Raw genomic sequence first — 12,996 nt, 5'->3', positions numbered from 1 at the left:
AAGTAGGTACGAATCGTACCGTACGATTGTCTTTAAATATGCAGCCTTACCTTCTTTTACTCGTACGTATTTATATTAGTTTCTATATCTTAATGACTGTCTGGATGAGATCGCTTTCAAGTGATAAGACGCCTATCTCTACCCTGCATTAAGTATGTCTTTTTATGTTAATTTATTTGTACTGTTATGTGGTGCTCAATAAAGATGTTTAGGTATTGTATGCAATAGCATTTATCGCTCTTTTACGAGAACTACCACTTGCTCGTTTGCCATCCAGTCGAATAAAAAAAAAAACTATGCACTTTTTCGGTATAAAACTATTATTATGTCCTTCCTTCCTTCGTGAAAAAGTGTCAGTCAGACAGTTACTTTCGCTTTTATGTTTGTTATTACGGAAGAGCGGTTTAAATTATAAAATAAGACGGATAGGCGACGTCTAATATCTCTTATTAAATTCAAAGAAAATAATGACGATGGTTATTAAGTTGGAGGGAAAAGATGTAATAAGGAAAAGGAACCAAAGCTTATCTTAACGTCCTTCACAGTACAGTCAAGCACAAAAGTAGCCTAAGGGCCTACGCAACTGACGCAGTTTGCACGGAGCGGGGAGGCGAGCAAACGTAAAATATGTTAACAAGATCTTCAGTAACATATTCGTTTTATTAAAAACATAAACGAAAGTTACCGTTATATTATTCATAATATTAAATGAAACGAAGTATAAAATAATTCAATTACAAGTCCCAGTGATCACAAAAAGAATCTTCGCTCCCTTCATATTTCAGGAAACATAACCTTCTCTTTTAATCATTTCCCGCATAATCGGCCCCGAAGGTGTCCCAAGATGGCGATTAGTCGCCATTTTGTCGAAACCCGGTGGGAAATTAAAATGTCACCTCTCTTATTGGCTATTTACGTCCACACCTTGGTTTCTTGGGCCCCACGTTTGACTTATATGAATGGATTAAATAGAAATAGATGAAATAAAAACATCAGAAAAATTTGTTAAGTTAAGAATTTAATCAGCGCAACGATTCGATTCTACAGCAGGGTTAGTAATATCTTGGCTCATGAAACTAATGAAAGGTCAAGGAAACATGAGGCATTTTATTTTGGGTTCCGTAGTTTTAACTTAACTTTCTTAGTTTATAAAAACTTTACGAATTCTACACTTCAGTCAAAATAAAGTGAAAAAATTATTTACTGTCCATTAGGTACTTTCCTGTTGTAACTTGCTTCTGTTTTGTAGTATAATAAAAATAAGCCACATCTTTTGACTAAGGCGTAGAGTTTGTGAAGTTAGGGCTTGTAGAGTTAAGGCGTTTAGAGTTTGAAGTTGGCTCGACATGAGATCTGATACCTTTTTGACAATCAATGCGATCCATATGGTCTCGTCTCGGCGACATTTTTTTTGACGACCTGATAGCCAAATGGTTAGGGAACCTGAATATGAAGCTTGAGGTCCGGGTTCAATCCCCGGTCGGGCAGATACATATTTGTGTGAATAATGCGAATGTTTGTTCTCGGGTCTTGGATGCTTAATTTGTATTTAAGCATGTATTTATCTATTTATATACCTAAGTATGTTTATCCGTTGCCGTTACGAGCTTTGCTTGTTTAGTTTGTGCCAATTGTCCTCATGATATTTATGTTTATATGTATATCAGTATGTAAGGTATTTATTGTATGAGCCACGTTTCCCGAAATAAATGAATTCATTATTATTATTATATTATTTATTATTAGCTGTTGCCTGCGACTCCGTCCGCGTAGAAGTATGAAAAATAGCTTACGGCTTATTCTGAGACCTACCGAATATACTTCAACAAAAAATTTCATGAAAATCGGTCAAGCCGTATCGGAGGTTTATATATTAGATTATTCTTTTTTTACCCAGGACAGGACTACCCAATTAGTGGAACTTTCATATCCTAAGGATTTGCGGTTTTATTGTAGGTACACTGTAAAATCTAGACGTAACTTTATATGTAGGCGCGGCGGCCGGCCTCGTGCGCGTGCACTCTAAGTTCTAACCCAGTGCAGAAATAGAGTGCACGCGCACTCAAACTATGGTGCTATTCGCATCGCTTCACTATTTAGAGTTCAGTTCGCTTTGATGTCTGAATTCTGGCTAAGACTGGTTGCATCCAGACCGTCAACGGTCGTTGATGGCCATAAATAATACCAATAGAGGCTCGGCGTCTGGCATTTCGATAACTGCCCGTCTACTATTTATAGAGCAGCAATTGATGGGAGCAATTGTTCGCTTTGGAAATTAATTAAAAATGGTTTTCATTAAAAAAAATCTAAAAAACGCAAAATACTAATGGTGTGAAGCCCTTGTATCACATAACGTTACATGTGCTGTAATTATCTAAATCTTATTACCTTGCCCGTCAATTAGGTCAGTAAATATATATTGAACAAGTATTTTTTCTTTTCTCGATTAAAAAAATTGTGAAAATATGGCCAGCTAAAGTTCCGTGTGACGTTTTTCAGCACGGTGTGACGTCACGAGCCCCCACTCCTGAACATGGATGCGCGAACACTTGTGTTGATTTGTTGCACTTAATTTATTTTGGACACTGGGCCTGGTGTTATTTTGACGTTACAGTCTTGTTTGCGATTGACTTATTTAGTTTTTTAACCAATGAGGGCTATCGCGTATGAATTCGCCGCTAGAGGCGCTAGTGTAGCGTGAAGTCTCCGAAATGTCAAATCTCATAGTTTTTGGATGAGCTACGCGGGTTTATTTAGAATTAGAATAATTTTGTGAATATTTTGCATTACCTTAAATTAATTATGGCAATTATGCGTTACGGGGCAATGAATGTCTGTGTTTGGAGACAGTTTTGTCTTTCGGAAACTTTTGTCCTCCCATTTTTTCCGAACAAAAAGGGACACACTTAAAACCTCACGCAACAGTGGCGCCATCTAGAAAGACAAAAAACGATAGCCCTCATTATAGACATGTTACGGAGACCATAAATTGCCTAAGGGGAAATATGATAGGACACTTGATACGACACGACAATTTCTTTCTTAACCTACTGGAAGGCAAAATAGAAGGAAAACGAGGTAGAGCTCTGACGCTCGCGATCACAATTAAATGACAGTTTTCGCATACAAAAACTGTCATTTTTTTATTGCGATTGCAAGCATCAGAAATGTTAGGCTATACGGCCTCTGGTGAAGGAAAGGGCGGGTGTCTTGTCGTATCAGGAAGTCAAACAGCTGGCCAAAGGCCATGCGGAATGGCGATTACTCTACCGACAAGAGCATAGCTCTTAAATTTATGAAGAAGAGAGATAAACGTGATGCAAATGTCAAAGTTGTTAATCAGACCTCAGGATTAATCAGTCCGACGATACCATGGTATCCAAAACCAAAATGCTTCAACCCGTCCGTGGATACTTTAGTGTCGTAAAGTTTAACCTTGTTTTTCTGCACAAATCTTATTATAAGCTATATTATTACATAAATAATAGTACTTGAATGAGTAAACATTTAGTTAACATTAGTTTTTGGTGAAATAATTCTCCATAATTTACGAAAAAAACCTGAAAAAAGGAAATATTGATAACAGAGCCATCTAACGGGACATTGCTCATGAGCTAACCAGGAGCATACCCCTTAATGTCACAGTATTTTTTCTTTATTCAAAACCTTGTAGTTAGAAAATTGTGGCTGCGCGGCGCTTTTCGTCCGTAGATGATGAAACCCGGACGGTTTGAGGCGTATTGGTTGCGCTCGCGCACTATCGACTGTCAAGTGGCTAAGGCCAACTAGCCTGGCCCTATACTAAGAAGTGCAAAATTGGAACTTCGTATCTTACCGTCCCGCTGACTTATACAAGGTGTTAGTTAAATAACTGAAAACCAGAAAGTAGTTTTTTTTTATACAGTATAGGCTTGCGTTTGGCCACAATCACGCCTGATGGAAAGCGAGTATGAGGCCTACGATGGAGCGCGCTTGCCTAGTAAATGCTCATTCACCCTGGACTTGAAGGCGGCCAAATTGTAGTGTTCAGGAAACACAGTCGCAGGCAGGGAATTCCACTCTTTTGCTGTGCGGTTGATGAAGGAAGAGCGAAAATGCTTTGTGCGGGTTTTTGGAACACTGACAACGTAAGGGTGGAGACCCCGCCTACTTCTGGTCGACCTGTGGAAGAAAGGAGCAGGTGGAATAAGGCCGTGCAATTCCGAAGCACATTCTCCGAATTGTAGCCTGTAGAATACCGACAGGGAAGCCACTCTTCTGCGATGACGAAGGGTCTGACGACAAAAATCCGCATCGCAAGTGACGCCGATGAGCCTCTTCGCTCGCTGTTCTACCGAATCCAAAGCAGCTAGCTGATATTCAGCAGAACTGTCCCAAAGGTGGCAGCAATACTCCATGCAGGATCGGACTTGGGCTCGGTAAAGACCAATGAGCTGGTCCGTAGTGAAGTATCGCCTAACCTTGGATGGATACCAAGCTTTTTCGCAGCGGTTTTTGCCAAGGATTCGATGTAACTCCCAAAATTCAGTTTAGCTGAGAGTTCTAAACCAAGGAGCTGAAGGTGGTCAGGTATTGGAGTTTGCTCAGAATCGAGGGTAGAATCGATTACACTATGTTTTAAATTAGGTTGTGTTTGTGTTTTAAAATCCTTTTTTTATTGCGCCCGGTCTAAAAGTTACGACTGCAACATGCGCCAATTAAATATTTTAACGAGGTTGCGAGGTTGCATACTATTTTGATAATTGAATACTGGCCGTTTTGCTGTCAATGTGTGATTTTCAATTTTCTTCTAAAAACGTCAAAGCGCAATGACAAGTACAAATAAGCGTAGAGTTAGAAATGAAGTAGAATTACTGACTAAGCAAAACACACGAATATCTTTTAAAATAATGATGGTATTCAAAAATAAATGTAATCAACTGTCTTTTTTTTAATTAAAAAATATTTTTGGAGTGTCTGAGGTTTTGAGTTATTTAATGAACACCTTGTACCTACCTATTATTTAATACGAGAGAGAGAGGGATGGTACAGTCACCAGCATTAATATCTGCCACAGCGGAGCGTGCAAAAATATCTGACACGTCCTTCCGGCCCTAGAAATAGAGTCGTATAAGATATTTATGCACGCTTGTTGTGTCAGATATTGGTGCTGGTGACTGTACGTTACGAGCCTAGATTTTCGAATTTCATAGTAACCCAACCCAAAACAGGGGTTACGAAAACCTTCATTTAGAACTCGGGAGTGGATCTCCTAAATTCTTGAATGTGCTAACTGCTACCGCCTAGAGTTAAGTAAAGTGGGGGCTCAGGGCCTGAAATCTCTGTTTTCCTAAAATGTACAATTCTCAAAACGTCTGCGTTATCACAATGTTAGCACTTCTATTTTGTCAGCTTTCTCAAAATGTCTGCTGTTTAAAATGTGTACAATCTCAGGAAGTCGTCTATTTATAATGTTGACATTCCTATAATATTAGCATTACCATAATTTCTGCTTTCCCGTTATGTTCACCTTTTTTAAATAGGCTATATAGTCTTGTTATGTTTGTTTTCCCATAATAATAATGTTATTTTCAAATCAATGTTCTAAATGTAAAAGGTTTAATTGCTTGCATGCTTACTCTTTGATAACATAAATATCTACCTATACCTAATAAAATTACTGGCATTCAAGATAACATTAATGAATAATGACGTTTAGATGAAATTTGATTGTTTGAAGACCATGTTTGGAGACATTTTGGGAATAAGACTTTTCTGGCATGCCAACGTTATAAGAAGGCGGATATTTTGAGGTTACAGACATTTTGAGAATAAGCACTTTCTGAAAAGCGAACATTATACAAAAACTGTCATTCTTGGAGACAGGCAATTTTAAATAGCTGACATTTTGAGAAGCTGACATTACGCAAAAGATGTGTTGACATTCTGAAAAGCGGACATTTTGCAAAAAAATACATTTTAGGAAAACGGATATTTCAGGCCCGAGCCAAAGTGGGTAATATTGAAATGAAAAAGGTGTTAATATGATAATGCTATGTGAAATTTAAAGGCGTTTTGAGTTTTAACCATAATTAATTACTTTGCCCATTCGCAACCTTACGATAGCTACGTCTATGCAGCTAATGTGTGTTCATGCAGTTCCTCCACCTCCACGCTGTAAGAACACACACGAATCACACAAACCCAACTATCACCACCATTACACAATACTGACGCGTTATTATTTATGTTGCTGAGGATGAACTCTGTTTGAGTTCGAAACGTGTCGTGTTGTGTGGTGGTGACAGTTGGGTTTATAAATTGTTTTGAATTTGTTTCACGCGGCAGGGGATTGTTCCCAAATTCTCTCAGGTAAGTGCTTCTTGAAAATACACCAAAAGGCTTCGAGAAAAGGTACTACAGCTGTTTACCTCGAGCACGACTTGGCGGGGGCCCTTACATACATACCTATCAATAGAGATCTATTTTTGTCCATGGCAAAGTGTATTTTTTTTATCTAGCCGTTACGTAGTTAGCGTTAGCGTAGAATCCTTTTATCGCTATCCCGCGGGAACTATAGAATTTCCCGGGATAAAAACTATCCTACGTCCTTTTCCGGGACTCAAACTACCAATATTCCGAATTTCATTTAAATCGGTTCAATGGTTTAGACGTGATGAAGTAACAAACAAACATACAAACCAACAAACCTACAAACGTTCGCATTTATAATATTGGAAAGATCGTAACCTACCCAACTTAAAACAGTTGCAAACCCCCCGACATTGTCATTTCAAAGTTTAATATCTCAAAAACGGCTAAACCGATTTTAATGAAACATAGCTACGAACGGCCGCAAGGACCCCCTTCACGTAAAAATCCGCATCACAAACGGTCCATCTGTTTGAGAGTTACGATGCCACAGACAGACAGTCAAACATTGGCGTCAAATTTATGACAGCCTTCTTTTTACCCGACTGCAGAAGGAGGGTTTTGTGTTTGACCTGTATGATTTGTCTATTCCTCTCTCCTATGTCCTCTCGTAACTACTGAACGGCTAAACCGATTTTGATAAATGATACGTCATTGGATTTCTCTTGACGACGCGTGTGACACTGGGTGCATGAAATTTTAGAAAAATCAAAATGGCGGTTTTTTGGCGCCAAATAGTGAGTTAAAAAAAACAGTCCTATCGTGTAGAGTATCAAATGAAAGCTAATAATTACCCCATTCTAAATATATTTGGGTAATAATTGTTTTAATCTACCATTTTCACAGAAATATCAAAAAAGTATGAAATATAATAATTAAAAAAAAAAACTGAAAACCCGACTCATCGATTTCGAACCCGACTGCCTTAAAAAATACTTAAAAGAAGAAAACAAGTCTAGTGGGCTAGAACTCTGTTAAGTAGCTAACTTAAGGTTCAACGTCGGGACCCATTCAAATCATGACCAGCTCAAAAATTCTTCCTCGCAATGTAATGCAACTTGCACGATTTTTCTTGCAGTTCTAAACTCAGCTTAAGTAGTTACAGCGCAATACATCACAATAATTATTGTGATGCACCATCTGACAACGAATCGTGCATAAAATTACCTGATACGACTCTATTTTTAGGACTGCTAGGACGTGTCAAAACTTTTTGCACGTTCCGCTGAGGCAGTTATCAATGCAGGTACCGTAAACTGCTTCAACTTTGCCCTCTGGCCCCAACATTGCCTGATTTGATTAAGAGTCGATAACTTGGCACCCGTATAGGTTTTTAAACTTTTATCCCCGTAATAATAATTCCCGAACTATTATTACGGGTGCTAAGTTATCAACTCTAAATCAAGTCAGGCAATGTTGGGGCCAGAGGGCAAAGTTGAAGCAGTTTACGGTACACAGCATTATTTAACACAACCCAAAAAGAGAAATAAAAGCTGCCCTGCCTTGTGATATCCTCTACAGTTTCTAACAGTCAACCTTTAGGTATAACCGGAGATGTAGTGGGTACACCACTTTTAATTAGCGGTAGGTATTGTGGCCTCGCCGCCCGCAGAGCTGTTAATCTGTTGATTGGCTTCTCAGGATAGATAGCGGGCGGGATAGTCGATTTATTAAGTACTAGCCTTACCCGTGGCTTTACACGTGTTAACCATTAGATTAGATTTTTTTTATATAAGAGGGGGCAAAAGAGCATGCGGGTCACCTGATGGGAAGCAATCACCGCCGCCCATGGACTCCTGTCAACCCGAGGTGTCACGGGTGCGTTGCCGGCCCTTTGAGAGACTGATAGGTTCGTTTTTTAAAGCTCCAGTTGTACCGCTCCGGAAACACTGTCCCTGGAAGCTGGTTCCACACTTAACACTGGTTACTTATTGAACAAAATTGCGGGATTTTCCAAAATGACCCTGGGACTTCTTGAAAATCTGAATGGGCCCACAGACGCTACGGAAAATCCTAACCTAATATCCTAACGATCAGATTGCATCGTTCAACCGGTACCGTTTACTTATGTTATCATATCGTGTATGTGAAACAAAAACTATACAGTTTTGTACGGTTTTTAAGCTGTACCGTCGAACGGAACAGTACCGTAAACTGCTTCAACTTTGCCCTCTGGCCCCAACATTGCCTGATTCGATTTAGACTTGATAACTTAGTATCCTTTAGGTTTTTAAACTTTTATCCCCCCGTAATAATAATTCCCGTGTAGATAAAAGTTTAAAACCTATAAGAGTGCTAAGTTATCGACTCTAAATCAAATCAGGCAATGTTGGGGCCAGAGCGCAAAGTTGAAGCAGTTTACGGTACTAAAATTCGAAAGATAAATCGGAACGAATAAATTAAACCCATAACCGTTATTTCGTTGCAACTGCGTAGTCGGTTGCCATCGGAACTTTCCCAATACTACGAAGTGCAAAACTCAAACTTCGTATCTTGCCGTACCGCTGACGCTTATATTATTTAATACAAGAGTGAGAGGGAAGGTACGATACGAACTTCGAATTTCGAATTTTGTATTAGCCTCCTTGAAGTGAAGATTGCTACGACAAAAACTGTAACTTGGTGTGTGCGTGTGTGGCATAAGAATTTACCTACGATAAATCGGACCGATCAAACGATGCTGTCTGATTTGAGGGTATACTACGAAATTCGAAAATCGAAGTTCGTATCGTACCGTCCTGTTGATACTAATAGGTATTATTCAATACGAGCGTGAGAGGGATAGTAGGTACAATACGAACTTCGATACGTATACGTAACGTCTGTATGCTTTATTAAAAACGCACCCACGCTCACACATTTTCGCATTTCTATTAGTAGAAAGACAGTTTCCAGGAATTTATTAGGTAGCAACTATAGATAAAGTAGAGTTCTTATGAACTCGACAAAATCAAATCAAATAAATCAAATCAAATCAAATCAAACTCTAATCAAATTTTTGCTCACGAGTTTATACTCGTGAGCAAAAATTTTATCAAAAATATCAGAACACGACTCTATTGTTAATGGCGTAGAAGCGTTTTCATATATTTTTGATCAAATTTTTGCTCACAAGTTTATGAACTCGACTGTACCTATCTCTATTGTATTTAAATTAGAATCAGCAACAAGTCAAAACAAATTCTTAAAGAATAATCATCGTCTGTTGTTTGTTTGCCATTTTAATTTACATAATATTATTTTCTATAAGCCTCAGAAAACTTAGTTTTATTTTGTCACGTTGGGTTACATAGGTTAGGTTTAACCTATTTTAAGCCACCATTCGCGGTGGGTGAGTTACGTACTTGCCCATCTACATACCAATTATTTCGTTCCTTAATACCAAACAAAACAAGGAGACATATGCGAAACACATACTTACATCATAACATTTCCCATGACCAATGTGGGTGGTCATTCAGTCTAAACTCTGCATGTAGGCCGCAAACGGCTCTTTTACTCTAGCACTCTCGTGGCTCTAGCGCTTTCGGAAGGACTATCATTGTCAAGACAAATGCGCCGCAAGAAACTACTATCATTTGTCGATTCAGGCGTTACTTTGCGGAGGTCCATATCAGTGAACTACGACCGTAATTGACGTGTACTTACCGTGCACCAAACGATCTTTAATGAGTGGACTCCGCACAAACGCAGTTTGACATACATCTATCAACTACGCCGAAGTGGCGGTACGAAAGTCTAGCAGTGATTGCTAATGCGCAGAAGTACAAAACAAGGTGTTTAGCGGGGGACTGAGCGATGCGCGGGGCGGGGTCGGCTGGCAAGCGCAAGCGCTGATTGGCGTGCGCGACTATCACTGGCATAGAAATTAACGGTCATCGCTAGATTTTACACGATGGCGATGGCATATAGTGGACCACTAGGGTCTTTAAATAAGCCCTGGAATAAAGAGGTTTTAATTAGCTGACTGTGTCATTTCAGGGGGACCTCAGCCAGCAGGACAAGCGATGCGTGTTCCTCACGGTTCATGACCTCGGCACCAACCGTAAGTAAAATAAAACTTGCGTCTCACTCTAACGAATAGCCATAGCCCGTATCTTTGGTTGCGTCCCGTGAGAAATTGTCACTTTCCTGGGACAAAACGGAGTCTGTATTCATTCTGGGGTTAGCTTCTTATCTGTCACAGATCCCTAATTCTTCCCTATTAATATTCATCATTATCATCACCATATCAGCCATAAGACGTCCATTGTTGGACTAGGCCTAGCACATAGAACTTCCGTTGCTTTGGTTGGAAGCAACCTGCATCCACCGCGGCCTGAACCAGATCTTCCGATCAAAGTCAAAGTCAAAGTCAAAATATCTTTATTCAATTTAGGCTACAACAAGCACTTATGAATGTCAAAAAAAAAAACTACCACCGGTTCGGAAAAACCTCTGCTGAGAAGAATCCGGCAAGAAACTCAATCATCTGGTTGGTGGACCTTTTAATAATCAATTTCACTATGATTTTCTTGACAAAACTATGGTATAGTCGTATCAATATGACATTATTAGCATTTAATGAAAACCGGATAACTCACGTCTTAAATCGAGTTTAACATGTTGCCGCGGTGGCGCGCAGTGAAGTTGCTCCGGGAAGAAGGGCTATGAATTAGCCCGAAACATGTCGAGCTAAACTCCATTTAAAACGTGAGCAATATGAGTGAGTCTCACGGTAGTTTCATGTTCAAAAATGACATTAGTAGCTTAGTTCCAACCTGTTTGTTTGTATGCCGTGACTGTGTGGTTGCAGACTCCTCCCTGGTGGACTTCGTAAACAGCCCGGCGATGACCGAGATCAAGGAGCGCTCGTGCTTCATCCACGTCGACGTGCCAGGCCACGAGGAGAACTCGCCTGACCTGCCAGATTCGTGAGTTGTTTGCTTGATATAACCTTAAGATAACCGTTGGGGGAGAAAAGTTCTCGACTGGCCAGCACGAACCGGAAGACGAAACGTTGGCAGGCCTCCCACTAGGTGGACCGACGACATCGTGAGAATTGCGGGCAACAGCTGAATATAGCAAGCCTTTATTCAGCAGTGGACGTCTTCCGGCTGATGATGATGACCTTCAAATAATAAAACTATTTTAACTTTGACGTCAACCTTATTGTCTCTTTCAGCTACCAGTTCCCCTCCCTCCAAACCCTTGGCGAGGACCTCATAACAGTGCTAGACTTCCTCCACGTCCGCTACGCAGTGGGCATAGGCGAAGGCGCCGGCGCTAACGTCCTAGCCCGCTGCGGATTGGCGCACCCCCGCCGTCTACTGGGTCTCATCCTCGTCAACTGCACAGCTTCCACCTCCTCCGTCGCTGACGCCTTTAGATCCAGGTTCTCTCGATGGCGCGGCGCCGACATCTCACAGTCGGAGGAAGACTTTCTGATATATCACAAGTTCGGACATGTGAGTTATGCATCAGAGCTGATTGGTTTCCGCTACAAGGTACTTCTTTTCCTGTTTCTAACTAACGCTACTAATTTGGGTGGTGGAGACTTCGGAATTTAAATGGAAAATTACTGTGATACTGTGATGATATTAATATATTAATAGAACACAAAGCCGGTCTTTTGCATTAATATAAAATATTCTGAGACAAGATGTAATGAATCACGGATTATATTTTACTAAAGAAATAATTCTATCTGATACCTCGATTAAAATCGGATACGGATAGTTAGTACGAGTGCTGAATGGATCTAGCCACCAGAGGTGGTTAAGTTAATGTATGTACCGTACCTACAGATTATTTAATCTATATTTTGAAAATTTCTAAAATGGGTGCTTTTCTCTAGATAAGGTATTTATGGCATCGAACTTCTTTAATTTTTTAGAATGTAGGTATAGTATCAGTAAACTGCAACCATTTTTATCTCTTTCTATTACTTTTTCTACGTAGTCTTCTTCATTTTATCCAACCTTTAAAATTCTCTTAGCCAGTAGTTACCTTACAATAACTTAGTTTCAGTGGACTAACTTACTAACAAAAATATGTACATAGTTAAGTAGCTTTAGTTGCTTTTCACATCAAATTGTTGTATTTAACTATTCCTAAACTAAATACTTTAATATTATTTGTAAATAATTCTTAGATATTCTTAAGAGAGCGCGCCGAGCTTCTAGCGCATATATTCGTAGCGCATTCATTTAATTCCTTGCTGTATCATTAACTTCAGTTTTGAAAATCATATGTCAGATATTTGATGATTTACTGTATAAATCGTACACTGTAGAATCACCACTAAGTTCACTACCAAGTACAGTAGTTCGTGTCATAGAAAAAAATCCCGAAGTCGTCTCTAAAAACAAAATATACCCTTAGTACGGCTGTAATATTGCGTTGCGGGTCGTGCGTTTTTTGAATGATAAGAAACCTAGATGTTTTCTGTCGCGTACACACGTTAAATTTTAAATTTTTTTTTCGTTTTTTTTTCATAAAATAGGCGAGTTTAAGACACCTATTTGAAGGACTTTGGTTTTAGTTGCGTTTTACATTTATTACCCTATTTAGAAGTTACCGGAATTATAGCTAAACATAAATGCG

The 12,996-nt window shown here is 39.4% G+C and overlaps 1 protein-coding gene across 10 annotated transcripts in view; it reads left to right on the top strand.

Annotated features, from left to right (window-relative positions):
- LOC141433088 (uncharacterized protein ZK1073.1) overlaps window positions 1-12,996 on the top strand; it is a 99,198-nt gene that overhangs the window by 45,190 nt on the left and 41,012 nt on the right. For 5 of the 10 annotated variants that reach the window (XM_074094920.1, XM_074094913.1, XM_074094918.1 and 2 more), the window contains 4 exons: window positions 6,328-6,351; window positions 10,393-10,456; window positions 11,207-11,324; window positions 11,576-11,897. In XM_074094920.1, coding sequence (XP_073951021.1) covers window positions 6,328-6,351; window positions 10,393-10,456; window positions 11,207-11,324; window positions 11,576-11,897 — 528 coding nt within the window. The remainder of the gene's footprint in view (window positions 1-6,327; window positions 6,352-10,392; window positions 10,457-11,206; window positions 11,325-11,575; window positions 11,898-12,996) is intronic. The other 5 variants (XM_074094921.1, XM_074094914.1, XM_074094919.1 and 2 more) reach the window with 2 other exon arrangements.

The sequence above is a fragment of the Choristoneura fumiferana genome, chromosome 12 (genome assembly GCF_025370935.1).
Source record: "Choristoneura fumiferana chromosome 12, NRCan_CFum_1, whole genome shotgun sequence".
Taxonomy (NCBI): domain Eukaryota; kingdom Metazoa; phylum Arthropoda; class Insecta; order Lepidoptera; family Tortricidae; genus Choristoneura; species Choristoneura fumiferana.
Note: the sequence above shows the minus strand (reverse complement) of the source record. Positions and strands in the feature narration are given on the sequence as shown.